Consider the following 17,298-nt stretch of genomic DNA (forward strand, 5'->3'; position numbering starts at 1 on the left):
ATTGTTTGGATATACATACAGTATTGTCTATGGGGCGCCGTTTGTAAAGTTGTGCATACTGAAAATAACAGCAACATTTCTCCACATTTTTTTAAAGTTATATTTTTTGCCTTTTTGCCTTTATTTTATAGGACAGCTGAAGAGAGACAGGAAATGTGTGGAGTAGAGAGCGGGGTAAGACATGCAGGAAATGGTTGACCGGCCAGGAAACGAACCAGTGATCCCTGCAGCGAGGACTGTAGCTTCTGTATGTTGGCCGCTTAGACCGCTAGGCCACCAGTGCCCTGTGGAGTGAATTTCTAAAAGTAACTTTTTTAATCACATTTAGAGGAATATTTGTGATCTTCTTCACATTTAATTTAGTTGTGAAAAATATATTAAGTTAAAATGTTATTTAATCAAAATGCTAAATATATCTAAATGTAAAATGTGAATCTAAATGTTAAATATAAATATAAATGTTAAATATAAATGTTAAATGTCAAATATAGATGTTACATTGCCGCATATCAGCTAAATATTTAGGATCATGGAGCAACATTTTACATTTAGATTTAACATTTAACATTTATATTTATATTTAACATTTAGATTTAGATTCAGCATTTTGATTTAACAATGATTTTAACTTAATATATTTTTCACAAGAAAATTCAATGTGAAAAAGTTCACAAATATTCCTCTAAATGTGATTAAAAAAAAAAAGACTTTTAAAATATCACTCTACATTTCTATGACGCTTTGGAGCTAAATGTGGAGAAATACTGCTGCTGTTTTCAGTGCGCACAACTTTACAAATGGCGCCACATAATTATCATTGTTACATAAAGACAACAAATAAAAACAAACAGTGAATGGTTGCATTGTGTGTAACTGACTGAATTTGTGTGGAAGTGGAAGGACAGTTTGTCTGGTAGCAGCGGTCATGTGCAATCAGAAGGCGGCTTCCTGATCATCCCTGTGATCACGTATTGATCACATGACTTTACAAATGTGCCCAGCAGCTGGTATAGGAGTGGATGTCTTGCTGTGTTTCCTCCCTGTGAGCGTTACTGTTCCTAAACTGAGGCCTTGGAAAGCCTTCATCAGGTTGAAGCCGTTGTCCTTGCTTTTGGTTTCAGGGTGAATGATCTTCGACAGCTCATGGGGGAGTGACACTTTCCCTCCGACAGACCTCAGGTGGTTTGTGTCATTTGAGTCCTAATTATGAGGGAAAACAGAAGAGAGGGAAAAGGTTGAAAGGCAACACATGATAAAAATATAAAAACATCCAGTGTGGATAACAACTCTGTATCTGTAAAGTCCTTTCATCTCATTTTGTTTTAAATGTTTGACTAAGTAAGGGAGTTTTTCAAGAAACAGTAAGCACAACAAAAGAGGCACATCTTTTGAATTTGTATTGTTAAAGGCACAATGAGGTGGTAGGTCTTGCAGAGGCATCAGTATAAGAGTGACATTCAACATACAATCTAAAAAGTTGAGTATCCATCTAAATCTGAGAAGACATGCTTGAAAATGCACAAGTCTGGCTGATCTTTGTATTAAAACATTATTTTAAGGGATAGGACAATGTGCATGACAGCATGATGTGTCAGTGAGTCATACCACCACTGAGTCATAACCATTTCCCAGCTAGTTCACCCTCCTGTTATGTTGCGGGTCAAATTGACCCTTTTTAAAGTCTATTTTAGGCAATATATGCCTTCCAAACCAGCTAAAAAATCTGGGCAGCATGTGACAGAAGAGGTGTCTGTTAATTTATCAACATCACTTCATAAAAATAAAAATAAAATAGAAATGTAAAATAAAATATACAAAAATCTATGTCATGTTAAACTATTGTATTTATATTTAGGGCTTTCCAATGTACATTAAAAAAGTTTTAACATTCATTTTAATGAAAAACGAGTGAGTTGTCCTCGTTGAAGCATGATCTGTGAGAATTAAAGAACACCAATGGACTTAATCTTGATTTAAATGGTTAATAATGGGGTTAAAAATTAGATTTTAAAAAATGTGTATTGGGATTTTTTGGGGTTCTGACACTTTTGGATAATTGAATATGCCCCGGGTCAAATTGACCCAGGAACATTATTGCTGTTCCAGAAAAATGAACATAACAGGAGGGTTAAGTTATCCATGTTATCATACCAAGTGTTGTATGGGCTTTGAATTAAAATTCACAGGTTCAATTAAAAAAATTAAGTCTGTTCAAAGTATATGAAGCATTTCTTTGACAGCTTTCAAGAATTTCAGACAAAAACAGATGAAGACTTTAAAAAAAACTTTGGAAGTTCAGTAGAAATTACAGACCTCAGAAAGCTGATATTTTCTCCTGAAGTGAGCTCTCATAGCTGCTCTTTCTGCATTCTTCTGGGCATTCGTTGCCTCTCGCAGCCTCCTGTGCACATAGTCAATAAAACACAAATACATAAGACAAAATCATATAAAAAAAACATTGCTGCTACAGCAAAGGTGGTTGCACTGATTTGAATCCATCCAGCTGCCTTCTATCATAATATCAAATCAAAGTACCATTGTGAACATGACTTCATTGAAGACGTTGCTAATTTGACATATTCATTTTATATCATTACATATCAGAGAAATTACCAAATTTGGGAAGCATATATTTATATAGAGTTTGACAATATCATTGTCATTGTGTTTACGTATTTTAGTATTGTATGCTATGTTTGCCATTTGAGCTGTTTTTGATCTGTACAGCACTTTGGTCAACCCCGGTTGTTTTGAACGTGCTCTATAAATTAAGTTTGAGTTGAGTTGAGTTAATTGTCCAAGAAGAAAAGCTTCCAGTTTCCATTAATCACCATTTTTACAACACATGTTCCAAACAGCACAGCACGTGTCTAAACTCATGTACTTACTTTGAAGTGGAAAACTATTCAAGCACTACCAGGGAACAATTTTGATCATTTACTTGAGTATTGCCATTTCTGGACACATGGTTAATTTGTTTAGGTTTAATCCGTTGCTTTACAGATCGTCACAAAAGATATGACGCTGCATTGTTACAGATAAGTTTATTAATTAAACTAATGAATAAAATCAGCTCCATCTTGAATAAGTCTTCCATATTAATCCATTAGTAAAAGTCTATAGTCACATTGAGAAATTTGAGACTTAAGAATGTCTTGCGCAATTTCCAAAATAAGACTTCTACTTATTTTCAGTGTGCTTAAGTACTTTCTTTAAATATCCTTAAACTTGCCTCTCCTTCTCCATGTCTGCCTGGTATGATCGGATGACTGCAGGATCTTTTTGGTGTGCACTTCGCAGAGGAGGGGTCTTTCTCCCAAACCTGTTGCAACCTCCCCGTCCTCCCCCACCTCTACCCGTCTTGTTTCTGAGTTTGGGACACAACCTCCTCTCCTTCACCCCTGACACACAGCTGGTCAGCTTCCTAATTGGTGTCCTCATCGACTTCTTCACCCTCACCACAGACTCCATGATGGTCTGAAGCTCTCAGGACTGGATGGATTGAAGATAATGACCTGCTACACTGCTACTCCTGTGACAGATGGAGGGAGAATATGTAATGGTTTTCTACTACGCTCATGTTGTGTTGCTCTGATGCAACAAAACTCAGGACACACAGTCACAGGTCCTGAGGGGAAATAACTCAGTATGAGACAGACGAAGGACAAGGACAGCACACAGGCAAGGCTCAGTCACACTGACACTGTGGCCACACAAACACACAACAGCTGAGATGGATTGTTAGTCATCAAAAGGAAAGGAAATAACTAAAATGGAATGAATAGAAGAACAAGAGACAAATGACAGACTAACACATGTTGGATAGGTTATTCTTTGGGCTATTTCTCATTGTTTGTCCACACACAACGGTGACATTTTTGACAAATACACAGTTTCTTACCTCTGCAGGAGGCCACACTCGGCCTCACAGCATAAAACCCTGGTAAAGCTCAAGCCAGATGGCTTCAACTGCAGCCTTACAATCCTCTGAAACGTTTGACCAAATCAGAGAAAAGAAAAAGAAAATAAGAAAGACTCTCCACTCTCTAAGTGCCGGTGTTAATTATCCCTCACAGGGGAAATGTGCTACTGGTTTGTCCAGGTTTCAGCCTCTTCTTCGTCTGCTTTCTTCTATCAGACTCACTCCACTCTCCAACCCCCCCAGCTCCTCTATGCAGATTACCACTTAAGTCTTAATGAGCAGAATCCTGTTAGCCGTGGCAGGGAATGCCCCCGATGACTCACGTGTTTGTGATCAAGATTTACAGATGCTGGCTCATGTCATGTTGAGTGACACATGCTCCATCAAACTGACATCATCAGTGTCAACATGTTTAGACTCAGATCTGTGGTCTTAAAGGGATATTTCAGTTTTTTAAAAATGGGGTTGTATGAGTTTTAAATCACTAGTAATTGTCGGGGCCACAACAGATGCTGCTCAGCTCGGCTCTTTTAATGAGAAACTGCAAGGAGAATCAGCACGCAAGCTAGGCTACCTCTGCAGACGGTGTCATTTCTGCCACGTGATTTAGCAAATTTTTAAAGATTCCGACCTGAGCACTCACTTCAGTTTAGCTGTACTACTTGGATTTTTTTCTGCACTTTACTTTGCCGCCAGAAACGTTAGCCTAACTTGCATGCTAATTCTTCTTGCAGTTTCTCATTAAAGGAGCCAGGCTGAGCAGCATCTATTGCGGCCCCTACAATTACTATAGATTTAAAACTCATGCAACCCCACTTCAAAAAAACTGAAATATCCCTTTAAAGTGCTGCAAAAACACAGCAGGTACTGATTTGAAAAAAAAGTATTTTTTGCACTTCAATGTATGTATTCAGAGATAAACAGGTGAGGGCAGATTTAGTGATACAGATCGAAACAAAGGGACACCTGTAAGCAAAGAATCTGGCCTGAGACAGCAGTGTACGAGTTTTTCATAGAGAAAAAAAGTGTTACATAATGAGCTAAATAGGATAAAGAGAACAGTTCTGTCACTGTTAAACTGGAGGTCTTTGTTGACATTATTATTGTTATTGATCCAAAAGAAAACTGCGTTGTACTTTTTGAAGATTAAGCTAAGGCCTCCAAAATTGTTCACTCTGCTCTTTTACAGAGGTTGACTGACCTAAAGTTGTCTTAAAAAACTCTGAAAGGTAATGAAAATAAGTTGAGTGATACAATACTACATGTCTAAGTAAATTATTTTTCTTATTATTATAAATTTACAAAGAGCTGTCTCACAGGGCTCCATACTGGGTCCTATTTTATTATTAATAATAATAATAATAATAATAATAATAATAATAATAATAATAATAATAATAATAATAATACATTTTATTTATAAAAGCGCTTCAAAAGTTTCTCCAAGACACTTTACAAGAAAACAGATTATACAATAGAAAAGCAAAGGAAAACAATGCAACTAAACAAAACAAAATAAAACAAAACAAAACAAACAATCAATCAATCAATCAATCAATCAATCAATCAATCAATCAATCAATCAATTATAGGTTAAAAGCCTTTGTCAATAGATGGGTTTTGAGTCCAGATTTGAATTTGGTGAGTGAGGGAGAGAATCTGAGGTGTTGGGGGAGAGAGTTCCAGAGGGTGGGGGCAGCGACAGAGAAGGCCCTGTCCCCCCAAGTTTGGTGCTTGGGTTTGGTGAGAGGGGCGAGGAGGTTGGCATTGGTGGAACAGAAGTTGCGGGAGGGATTGCATGGTTGCAGAAGGTCGATGAGGTAGGAGGGAGCTAGATTATGGAGGGCTTTGTAGTTGATGAGGAGGATCTTGTATTGTATTCGGGAGGTGATGGGAAGCATAATTCATAGGACTCAGATGTAAATATATAAATTGATACGACTTGATATAATTAATTTAAATCAATAATTTATCTAGAAATATTGAGGATGACACCAAGCATAATTTTTATGCAGATGATTCCATTGTCTATACTTTTTTGTTTCATAACACCTGAGAAAGAGTCTGAAAGCTGCTTTGAGTGTTAATAATAATAATTTTATTTGTAGAGCACCTTTCAAAACCAGGTAACAAAGTGCTTTACATGGGTAGCAAATAAAACAGGCAGATCATAAAAACACACAAGTCAAGATAAAGAAATAAAACATATTTTAAAAGACATAAAATTCCCTTAAAAGAACTCTAAAGGAATAAAATTCTTTCAAAATATATTTCTTAAAGACGGTTAAAATAAAATAAAATTCAGATAAAATCCGGGAAGGCTCTGCGATAAAAGTATGTTTTAAGAAGGGATTTAAAAGAGCCCACTGACTCAGCAGACCTGATCTCCTCGGGCAGAAGGTTCCAGAGCGTCGGACCCCTTACTGCAAACGCTCTGTCCCCTTTTGTTTTCATTTTAGTGTTTGGAATGCACAGTAAACCTCTGCCCGAGGATCTCAATGTACGTGTCGGCTCATAGGGTGTTAAAAGGTCTGCTATATAGCTCGGAGCAAGTGTTGTCCTGAGTAATCCTTGTAAATAAAGATTCATACTCAAACAAAACCAAATGATGTGCTGCTGTTGAAGGGAGCTTTTGACAATGGTTATTAGATTTTTAAATAGCATAGGGATATGTATATGTCAATAACTTATTATTGTATCTTAGTTGAGTGACTTGTCTGTCTTTTATTCATCATATCTGGTGTCTCACAAAAACTAAGGGTAAAATTGATTGTTTTCTTCTATTTTGTGACTAAAGTAACTAATGGGGCATTTTTACTCAGTTACTGCCCATGGAGATAGTCATCGTAAAATGTTGGACTCTATACTTGGTAGCATTGTATCTCTGCTTTATGTTTTTACACATCACTTCATCTTGTGTGAGGAAGTTTTTTTTTCTTCCCCATAAGACCGTAGATTGGACCACCAGGGCGCCTTTCTTTATAAGTCTATACTAGATGAATTACTGTCTCTTTTCCACTGACTCCAAGAACTCAAAACATAGAGTTACAATGACTCATTAAGTTTGTCACAAAAACTTATTTTGGCAAATATTCCCCGTCTGAAGAGTCTTTGAATAACTTGCAGTGTACATGCAGTATATCAATTATGACCTTCTCTAATGACCTATTTGGCTTTGACATCACAGACAAACACGTCTTCTGAACCCTTCAACCAACCCACTTAAAACCCCTTCACCCTTCATTTGCCTCCTTTCCTTTCCCCCTGCTGCCCACCACTTTGATTTCTGGCAGGTGAGAACTCTTAAATCCTTTAATAAGATTACCAAGGAAAGCCACGCCTGCTCCAGTGTGTGCTCACTTACAGATCTAGGATCAGTTCACTCATCCAAGGCTGTTACAACTCGGGGAATGGAGGCTGAATTGATCCTGTGTCAGCAGCTACGGATCAGTTTCAGTAAGAAGAAATAGAGAAATGGCACATTTCACCCTACATGTGAAACATATTTATACTCTCCAGTTGATAACACCAGGCATCATCTGGCAAAATTGGGTGAAGTAACTGAGCTGATATAAATCACATTTTATCACAGGTTTTTGATAATCCCCACTTTGTTAAATCAGCTGTATTGTGTCTGGTTGTGTGACATCGAACCAGTACGTCCACGCAAGCCCACCAGTAAGAGCCACTTAAAGGATCCTCCAGGTGGATCAGTGTCCAACATGTGACACAGAGTCACTGACACCAGAGACACTCACGTGCTCCTGCATGGACTCACGAGAGGCGTGTCTTTGTCAGAAACCAAAGGTTTATACGGTGGCCCTATAGGGCAAAACACAACGACATTACAGCAAACACAACATTACAGAAAACGCAACATAATTTCACAAAGCACAACAACATTTAACAAATCATAACAACATGTTGCCTATTCTGAACACCTCAGGACTGCTTCAATGAGCTCTCTTCTGGAAGTCTTTTCATCCCATTAATTGGATATTGTACTTCAAAGGCACAGTTCAAACTCCAGTATGAGGAAAGTGTTTCATTTCCATCTCCCATGGACAGTCCCAGTCAGGATTCAAACACAGAACCCTTGCATTGAAAGGCAGCAGCCATGAACACCACATTACAGGGCAACTTTGCAGTGCTTTATGTACTTTCAATTACCATTTTTTTATTAGTTTAAAAGCACATGAAAGTGTTTCATTTCCATTTCACATTGGAAGCCCTTAATGGGTTTTGAGCCCATGATCATCAGATTGAAAGGTAGCAGGCCAATTCTCAACATCACAGGGCTGCTTGGATGAACGTACTTTCATAGGCCTTTTCATTCTACCATTTGGATATTGTACTTCAAGAGAAAATTTCCTATTACAGTGTGAGGAAAGTGTTTTAATTCCATCTTCCATGGACAGTTCATATCGGGGATTTAAAACGTGGTGTTCCCATGCAATCTCACATTAGAAGCCCATGGTGGGATTTGAACCTAGATCCATCAGATTGAAAGGTAGCAGGCCTATCCTCAACACCACAGGGCTGCTTGGACAGGTCTCACACAGTCAGCAATTCTCAAAAAAGTCTCTCGCTCTTTCAAGGCTGAGGCGAAACACTTTCCAGCAAACACAGCCTTGTGTCTGTGCTCTCTGCTCTTCTGCACTCAATCAACATGCCGAGGCTGCGAGTGAATGGCAGTAATGGGAGGAGTGTGTATGTATGTGACTTTCACAGATGGTCTGGAGTCAGTGTGATGACCTGCAGGCATCTATCAAAACACCACAACATAAGAAGTGAGCTACTCGGTCATTTCATATAAACTTTATTTAAAAATACAAATAAATGTCTTAGAGACATAGTGTTACAGAACTAGTATTTTGAAGCAGATTTGATCTGCTTTATTAAAAATTCTCAGTGGTTTCGTATGTTTTTGCCCATTTGCCCTGATTAGAATATATTTACCATACAGGTCTAGACATTGAGATTTCCTCTGATTCAGGCCCGCTAGGTTTCCTCATACACGGTAAAAACAATAATCTATCAGCTGGGGCGATTTAAGCCCTCAAGGATTAAATTGCCTCATGCACAGAGGTTATAGTCCTCGATGTGGATGACCAAGGCTTGATTTCAACCCGTGGCCTCTGGCCACATGCCATCCTCCACTTTTCGTCACAGTTTCTGACTTTGTCAGCTGTCCTATCTCTCTGAATAATGAAATAATATTCCAGAATTAAATAAAAAATACTTATTAGCTGACTGCTAAAACTTGTTTGCCCCTATTTTAAAATCAATCTGCACTCTTCCATCCTAATTTGAATTTGCTTATTGGCACATTCAGATGAGGTAAAGGCCTTTCAAAAGCCTAAAGAGGGTTGAACAGAAGAACGATGCCAAATAGATGATTATGTTGCTTCACATCTGCTGGAAGTGTAAAGTGTAGGCAGCTGTTTGCTTACTAGTGCATTTGACCGCTTGAAGATAATACATCAGATTTAGGTTCACAGCTTGTTTCCAGTTCATTGGCGTGGCAACAAAAATCTGCTCCTGCAACTTTATGACAGTACTGGGATTGAATTTACCTTGATATGTAGTATTCTAACTGTTTAAGATGACCTACTGTCCCATTTACTCCTTAATCAGCTGATATCTTCAATTTGCCTCTGTAACTGATCACCTCTCATTGATCCCATAAATCTGTCTTTCTGCTGCAGTCACCTGTAGTCTCAGCTTCATTCCCCTCCTGTTTCATCAGGGCCACAGCTCCAAAAATGTCCTTGCACTGAGCTCATCAGGAATTCTGCTCAAGTTCACACTATTCAAAAGTCAAATGGACCTGCCCAGAAAGCTAACATTTCCTGTTGTGCGCTCTTTCTTAAATCTATCTCTTTTTTTGTTCATTAGTGTCTTCTTGTTGAAGTGTGACGTAAAGAAGACATGAATTGTAGTCATTTGTAGTTGACTAACAAAAAACTTATGAACACTGTGGTGTGATCCTCATGGGGTCAAGGGTCATCTGCTCATCTCAAAGCTGTTCCTCCAGACTTGTGTTCTTCCTTGATAGACGAAGAAGGGATGACACAGCGCAGAAGGAAGTGTGATGCGTTTTGAAGCCTCATACTCCAGCATCTTCTCCAAGAGATTAAAAAAATGGTGGTGCTCGGTCCCGTGTGATAACAAATACTTCTGGAAAGACAAATAGAAAAACATGTAGCTTTAGGTCATTAATGTCTTTGGATCAATATTAAAAGTCTGCCCCTGCCTCAGCTCACCCTTAGTGGTTTGCATTTGGCTTTCACGTAGCGTCCAGCCTTAGAGCACTCATTCCAGTTGAGACGTCCCCGCTGGAAATACTTCTGCTTTCTGTTAATGAAAATCCATTTTGTAATTACAGTTTGGTAGCAAGTGTGTTTGTGTGTAATAGTGTGCATGAGTGTGTTACCTGCTCCTTTGTATCATTCTCTGAGGAATTGGTCCCAGTATACTCTCCATCATTGCGAGGTGCTCCTTGTTGTCATGAGTCTGGAAGAGAACATAAATGCACAAATGACGATCATGTCAATAATAATCTTTCAGGATAATTTCACCAGAATAAAGACATTTGTGACCTGGTAGAGTGTGAAACCTTCATAGTATTCAAACAGGATGCAACCGATACTCCACACGTCACAGGGATGACTCCAACCCAACTCTGTGGCACAAAGAAGAGGAGGAAGCATATAAATACCTTTAACATTAACATAACCAAGTGTCCCGGTGAGCCTCTGGTCCTAAGCAACCTCTCTCACCCAGTATGACTTCTGGTGCTCTGTAGTGTCGTGTTGAGATGACGGTAGAGTGGTGTTCATGGTCAAAGGTGGCACTGCCAAAGTCAACAAGCCGCACTGTGGTGTTATTTACTCTCCTCTCATTGCACTTCTGAAGGCAGACAGATGACACAATTTAAACACCTCTTAACTTTACCTCATCAATGAAAAAGTTGTTAAAGTTAGTCACAAGTAAATTTATAGATTAACTTGTCATTATTTGTCTGATGTGACAACATGTATCCAGCAGAGTAAATGTTTATGGAAACAGAACTCTACTGAAGTCTCATACCACTGGGAACATGAGAAGTCTGAATATCATCCAGATCCTAACTAAGCCAACGGTTTAGATTTCAGATCTTCAGATCCTTTTACTTGAAGATAAAGTATGCACACGAGTGCTGTTGCAAAATATGTCTGTAAACACAGCTCTGTTAATGGATCAGTTCACAGACAGTTAACAGAAAGACCTGACATTGAAGGAGCTGATATATTTTTCATTTCATTTTGTTTTAGTTTGATGCTCAGACCATGGTCACATGGTATGGAGCCGCAGAACATAAATTACAAATAACAAAACAATATAATGATGGCACACGACATGTACAGCAGATCTTCCTTAAACAAAGGAAGGACATTCTTCAGAAAAGCCCCTAATTTACAGATAAGTTTTGGCTTATCTGATTGCAAAAGTAGAATTAATTTAAACACAGAGGGACGTTGGAAATAATACCTGGGTATGAACCTCTCTCTATTATTCAGAATGCTTGTGTTCCTGCATTCAAACAAAATATGGTACTCATCGCCCACACGATCATCATTACAGAGATAACAAATCCTCTGTTTTCAAACTTGTTGATTTTATCGTTGGTTTACACAGAGAATGAGGTGCATATGTCAATGCGAAGAATTGTTGAACAGACACTAATATCTGTTCAGTTGGTCTATATGCTGGCAAAAAAAAGACTGCACAAACTCTGCAGTCAAATTTGCTGATACAGACACAAAGTTAAATTTTTCTAAGATAATTTTAACCAGTATAACAAAAAGTGTCCTCTTCTCTTCAAAGGTACCACACACTGTCCCACTGAGGTCAGCTACACAACTCATAGTCCTCCTGGACGTGTGCCATAAACGGAAAACATCCCATGTGGTTGGTTCACGCTTTCTGCTGAGAAAAATTTGCATCTAAATGGGCAACCAACAAAGCTATCTCCAGGGTTGTTCTGCCTGAGTTAATCCCTGCTCATTTAACATCCTGATTTTCTTTCATCCCTGAAGGGCCCAGGCTTCCTGCCTGCCTTACCTTCTCAGGATTGTATATGAGAGAGAAATCTGAGTTGACAAAGAGGATGTTTTCAGGCTTCAGGTCGGTGTGAGTCAGCTTGTTGTCATGGAGAACTGCAGTAAAGACAGAGAGGTGGGGGAGCATTTAGTTTGATCAGGACAGGGATGCCCTCAACTGGTTGGTTAAACAGGTAAATAAATACAATATAATTGAAAATAACATAATGTGGTCAGTTTGTCTCTTGACTATGTAAAAAAGTCCTGTCTTGGTCAAAAGCACTTTTTTTTAACCTTGATAACAACTAAATATTACTAGGTAGAGTACAGGGAATAAATATCTACTTTGAGAGATACACATTTACTCAGTGAAAAATAAGATACAACACAAAGCGATGAAACAAGGCTCTTTAAACAACTGACTTAATAGCTAACATTAGGTCAACTTGCTCAAATCAAAATGCTAACAGCTGATGGTTAGCAGTATGTACACCAGTTTGATAGTGATGGTGGTGATAAAGTTAGGAGGCCACCAAGGTTGCTAGGATTTAATCTCTATATTATAGCTCTAGCAAAACATCTGGGATAGACAGTGGTGGACAAAGTAGACTTCTTCATTACTTAAGTCAAAGTATAGATACTCCTGGTGAAATATTACTCCAATACAAGTGAAAGTTGTTCAGTCAAATTATTAATTGAGTTAAAGTACTGAAGTACTTGCTTTAAAAATACTTCAGTATTCAAGTACTTTTTCATAAAGCATGAGTGCAGTCAGGAATGCATGGGAATACATTCTGCTCTGTGCTGTTAATCTGGGAAACATGATTTCATATCTAAAAAGTTAACCACGAAATATAAACTAAGTTACTACAAGCACAGACAAGTTTCAAATGTTCATCTGGAATAAAACCAGTGTGTTAGCTACAGACCTCCACATGCTTTCTCAGGTTGGATGGCGATGTTTTGTAGGCTGTGATGAAGTTTGTGTGGTAAACAGATCAGAGAATTACAACAATACCAACCATTCTTTATTTAAAAACCTCAAAAGTGGGCTTTAAATATGGCCGTGGTGCTCAGGTGACGTTTGAGTAACGTCTGCATTTGATCTACGCTCAACTGAGGTACGGCTACACCACTGAGACAAACCAATCACAAGTACACAAACAGTTTACGGTCTTTGGGATCTGATCTGAAAAGAAAATTCATGAGCTGACTAACCCTAATCACAATCCTAACCCTAACCCTAATCACAACCCTAACCCTAACCCTAATCACAACGCTAACCCTAACCCTAACCCTAACCCTAACCTTAACCCTAACCCTAACCCTAACCCTAATCACAACCCTAACCCTAACCCTAATCACAACCCTAACCCTAACCCCTAACCCTAACCTTAACCCTAACCCTAACCCTAATCACAACGCTAAGCCTAACCCTAACCCTAACCCTAACCTTAACCCTAATCAAAACCCTAACCCTAATCATAACCCTAACCCTAATCCTAATCACAACGCTAACCCTAACCCTAACCCTAACCCTAACCCTAACCCTAATCACAACCCTAACCCTAACCCCTAACCCTAACCCTAATCACAACCCTAACCCTAACCCCTAACCCTAACCCTAATCATAACCCTAACCCTAACCCTAATCATAACCCTAACCCTAATCATAACCCTATGGTTTTGGTTCTGGTTCAGTTTGCTACATTATACTCTGCATCTACACATGATAGACTCTATGTCAGAGCTTTACAAAATGAGAAGCAGAAGTAAACAGGTGATAACCCTGGCACTCCTCTTTGATCATGACAGTGAAAGAGAGGAGGGTGTGTCTGAAGATGAAGACCATCTTGTGGTCAATTCTGAGTCTGATGGCTCCGATTATGAACCAAATGAGGAAACAGATATTCATATTCCTCCAAGCAGACATTCACATCAAAAATTGGGAAATACAGCAATCTTCATCCCCAAATATATGTCAGGTAAACTGCCTATTATAAAGACAGAGCCACTAGGATAGCAGTGACTAGTGTAACAGGCATCAAGTCAGCTTTCGAGCAGGTCATGATAAATAGTAAATGGTAAATGGACTTGTACTCATATATCTCTTTTACAGTCTTCTGACCACTCAAAGCTCTTTTACATTACTCGCTCACCCAATGATGGTAGAGGCTGCTATAGTAAGGGACCATCAGTATTAGATAATCTTATTCTAGACATTCATACACCACTGAACAACTGAGGGAGCAGTTTGGGGTTCAGTGTCTTGCCCAAGGACACTTCGGCATTTGACTGCAGGAGCTGAGATCGAATAGAGAAGTACTTTGAATACTTAAGTATTTTTAAAAGCAAGTACTTCAGTACTTTAACTCAAGTAATAATTTGACAGAGAAACTTTTACTTGTATTGGAGTAATATTTGACCTGGAGTATCTATACTTTGACTTAAGTAATGAAGCTGTGTACTTTGTCCACCACTGCTGATAATAAGCCTTGATGATAGACTGTATAACTCCATAACTTGAATAACTAAATGTTCACTAAATATCTGTTGTTGCTACTGCATCACTGGGACCACTGTTGAAAATAAGCTTGAAATAAGCACTGACGTTGATCCTGAGAAACAAGAGAGAAAGTAAAGGGGACTTACAGCTGACAGCGTGGCAGATCTGGTGCGCCATGTGTCGGATCTGGTTAATGGGGTAAGGCAGGAAGTTGTTCACTTTCTGGAAGTCAAAGGTGCTGAGAGACAGTAGTTCAAAAGAGATGCACACATGACCGTAGTAGTCAAACCAGTCAAGCATCTGCACGCAGTGACTGATGGGAAAAGAAACTCAGGGATGAGAATCATCAAACAGAGACAAATCATCATCACAACACTGACCAAACTACTTACAATTTATTGGTTGGATCTTTCTCGATTATCTTCTCCAGCACATTGATTTCCAATTTGGCTGCTTCTTTGTATTTCTCCAAGTTTTTTATGATCTTCAGAGCGACTTGACTTCCTCCTCTGAGTTCAAACATTGTGTTTTAAGTAACAAGAACAGCACATGTTTCATATGGAGTCCAAATTTCTAATGCAAATTACCTGCCGTGGTCCAAACATTGTACCACCTTCCCGAAAGTTCCCTCACCAAGAGTGTCAATAATCTCATCTAGGAAACAGATTGAGGAGAAATTAAAGGTGAGATTTTAATGTAAAATGAGATTGCCAACAGTTTTAATTGAACTGATATTACATCTGTTCTCCAGGACGTCCCCACTTCTGTAGATCAGGTGACCGCTCTCAGTGTCTCTCTCGTTATCCACTGCAGCCTCATGGCTGCTTCGCTGCAAACAAGGTCAGACACATTTATGACAAGTGGACACTGGTGGCAAGTACATTCATACATTTGAGTACCGTTGTAAAGTACAATTTGGTTGTGTGAAATCATGCATTTCCATTTTCTACATTTAAAAAGAAGATTTGTACTTTTGACTACAAAGCATGTCTTTGAAGACGAGTTACTGTGCTGCATAATCATTGATTCAAATAAAGCAGCTAATCCAGTGTGAAAATACATGAGCTACCTGGAAGATGAAGTTATAATTTGAGGCCCGAGTAGTCATTATTCTTAACAGCTTCAATGTTCAAATGTTAAAGTCATACACACACACACACACACACACACACACACACACACACACACACACACACACACACACACACACACACACACACACACACACAAACACACATATCAATTCTAACAGAATTCAAAATAACTAATTGTATGATGCTAAGAATGAAATTAACATACCGAAATATAAGAAACAATATTCTTAATCAGAATAAGCATGATAAGAAGCTTTACATTAAAAATGACTTTTAATGCTAAAAAGTCTGTACTTTTAGTTAAATAAGATTTTGAATACAGAAATTTAACTTGATCCAATTCCAAGTTATTCCTCTGTCATCTTCAAAATATTCTTAAAATGGCCCAGTTTACTTGATTTATTCTTTTTGTTGTAGAATCATTCTTTGTATTGCACCTCTGATAGGACACATTTTGTGTTGGAATTAGAAAATCTCCAGTAAGGCAATCACAAATGTGGTCCCCATGCACTGATCAGTCAATCAATCAATCAATCACTCAATCAATCAATCAATCAATCAAACTTTATTGATATAGCACCTTTCATACAAATCAAATGCAATCCAAAGTGCTTTACAGCCACTGAAATCAAGAAAGAAGCAGAAATTAAAAAATTTAAAATAAAATAACATAAAATAAAATAGAGACTAATGCACACCAAAATTAAAATGTGTGTAATTAAATAAGTTAAAGCATCAAAATTAAGAAAACAAATAGTTTAAATAAATAGATTTAAAAAGGGTAAGGATTAGAGTCGAAAATAAAACTCAGGCCAAAAATACCAATAAAACTGAGTAGATAAAAATAAATAAATAAATGAATAGATAAATAAAAATAGAATAAGATAACAGTTAAAATTACTAAAATAGTAAAGCAACATTTAAATCAACATTATAGTAAAAGGTAAATAATACATTTTTAGAGGATGATAGAGGATGATTAAATGAAAACATTTAGGACTTTGTATTAGCAAACAATTAAACTACAGACTCAGACAGACGTTGTGATCTCTGACCTCTGACTGGGCAAAAAAGTGGTCAGCTGGATTTACCTCATGCTTAATCTGATGTTTTTAGACTTACCTGCAGATAGATAGAATAGTGCTACATTTACAGTACATGCTGAAAGGGACTTCATCTTATGCATTTTTTTTAACTCAGCAGACTCCACTAATGTAGCTGCAATAAAAACAAAAATCCTGCAGAACATAAAGCTTTGAAGTTGAGTGTGATGACCTGAGCTCGTTCAAAAGGAGGTTAATATGAAATGTCAAGTGACTTCTGGCCTCTTTGGAGGAGCTGAGGCTCTATTTCCATCCACATACTGAGACTGTTATTAATATCAGAAGCTTAGCATGTGCTGAGGAGACATTTACTGCGGGACACCACACAGACAAGCAAGTGACACATATAAACACTCTGTCTGCAGGTGATTTATCTTTATAAAATATTAGGAGTTTAAAGAAGTAAAATAATAACATTGTGCAGATAGTTTCACGTAAAATGTCCACTGTGCAGATGGTAAAATAATTATTAATGCAAGAACACATCCAACACATGCAAAAGAGATGGATATACTCACGGGGAGGCAGAGGCAAATACAGTCCAGAAAGGCTTTATAGAGAGAGTTTAGCTCTGTCTTTCCCATAACAA

At 38.1% G+C, this 17,298-nt stretch overlaps 2 protein-coding genes across 2 annotated transcripts; both read right to left on the reverse strand.

Moving 5' to 3' along the window:
• Window positions 1–863: 863 nt before the first annotated feature.
• On the reverse strand, window positions 864–3,994 carry LOC117823297 (complexin-3-like). Its single transcript, XM_034698442.1, has 4 exons — window positions 3,902–3,994; window positions 3,233–3,532; window positions 2,314–2,401; window positions 864–1,200 (listed from the first exon to the last, which is right to left on the reverse strand). Exons 2-4 carry the CDS (start codon window positions 3,469–3,471, stop codon window positions 976–978), a joined length of 552 nt encoding a protein of 183 aa, XP_034554333.1. The 5' UTR covers window positions 3,472–3,532; window positions 3,902–3,994; the 3' UTR covers window positions 864–975.
• Window positions 3,995–9,928: 5,934 nt separating this feature from the next.
• Window positions 9,929–17,293, reverse strand: clk2b (CDC-like kinase 2b). The gene is made up of 11 exons (XM_034698240.1): window positions 17,228–17,293; window positions 15,251–15,341; window positions 15,100–15,166; window positions 14,905–15,021; window positions 14,659–14,825; window positions 12,029–12,123; window positions 10,705–10,834; window positions 10,525–10,607; window positions 10,359–10,438; window positions 10,189–10,279; window positions 9,929–10,102 (listed from the first exon to the last, which is right to left on the reverse strand). Exons 1-11 carry the CDS (start codon window positions 17,291–17,293, stop codon window positions 9,929–9,931), a joined length of 1,161 nt encoding a protein of 386 aa, XP_034554131.1.
• Between the last annotated feature and the right edge of the window lie 5 nt (window positions 17,294–17,298).

Source organism: Notolabrus celidotus, chromosome 12 (genome assembly GCF_009762535.1).
Source record: "Notolabrus celidotus isolate fNotCel1 chromosome 12, fNotCel1.pri, whole genome shotgun sequence".
Taxonomy (NCBI): domain Eukaryota; kingdom Metazoa; phylum Chordata; class Actinopteri; order Labriformes; family Labridae; genus Notolabrus; species Notolabrus celidotus.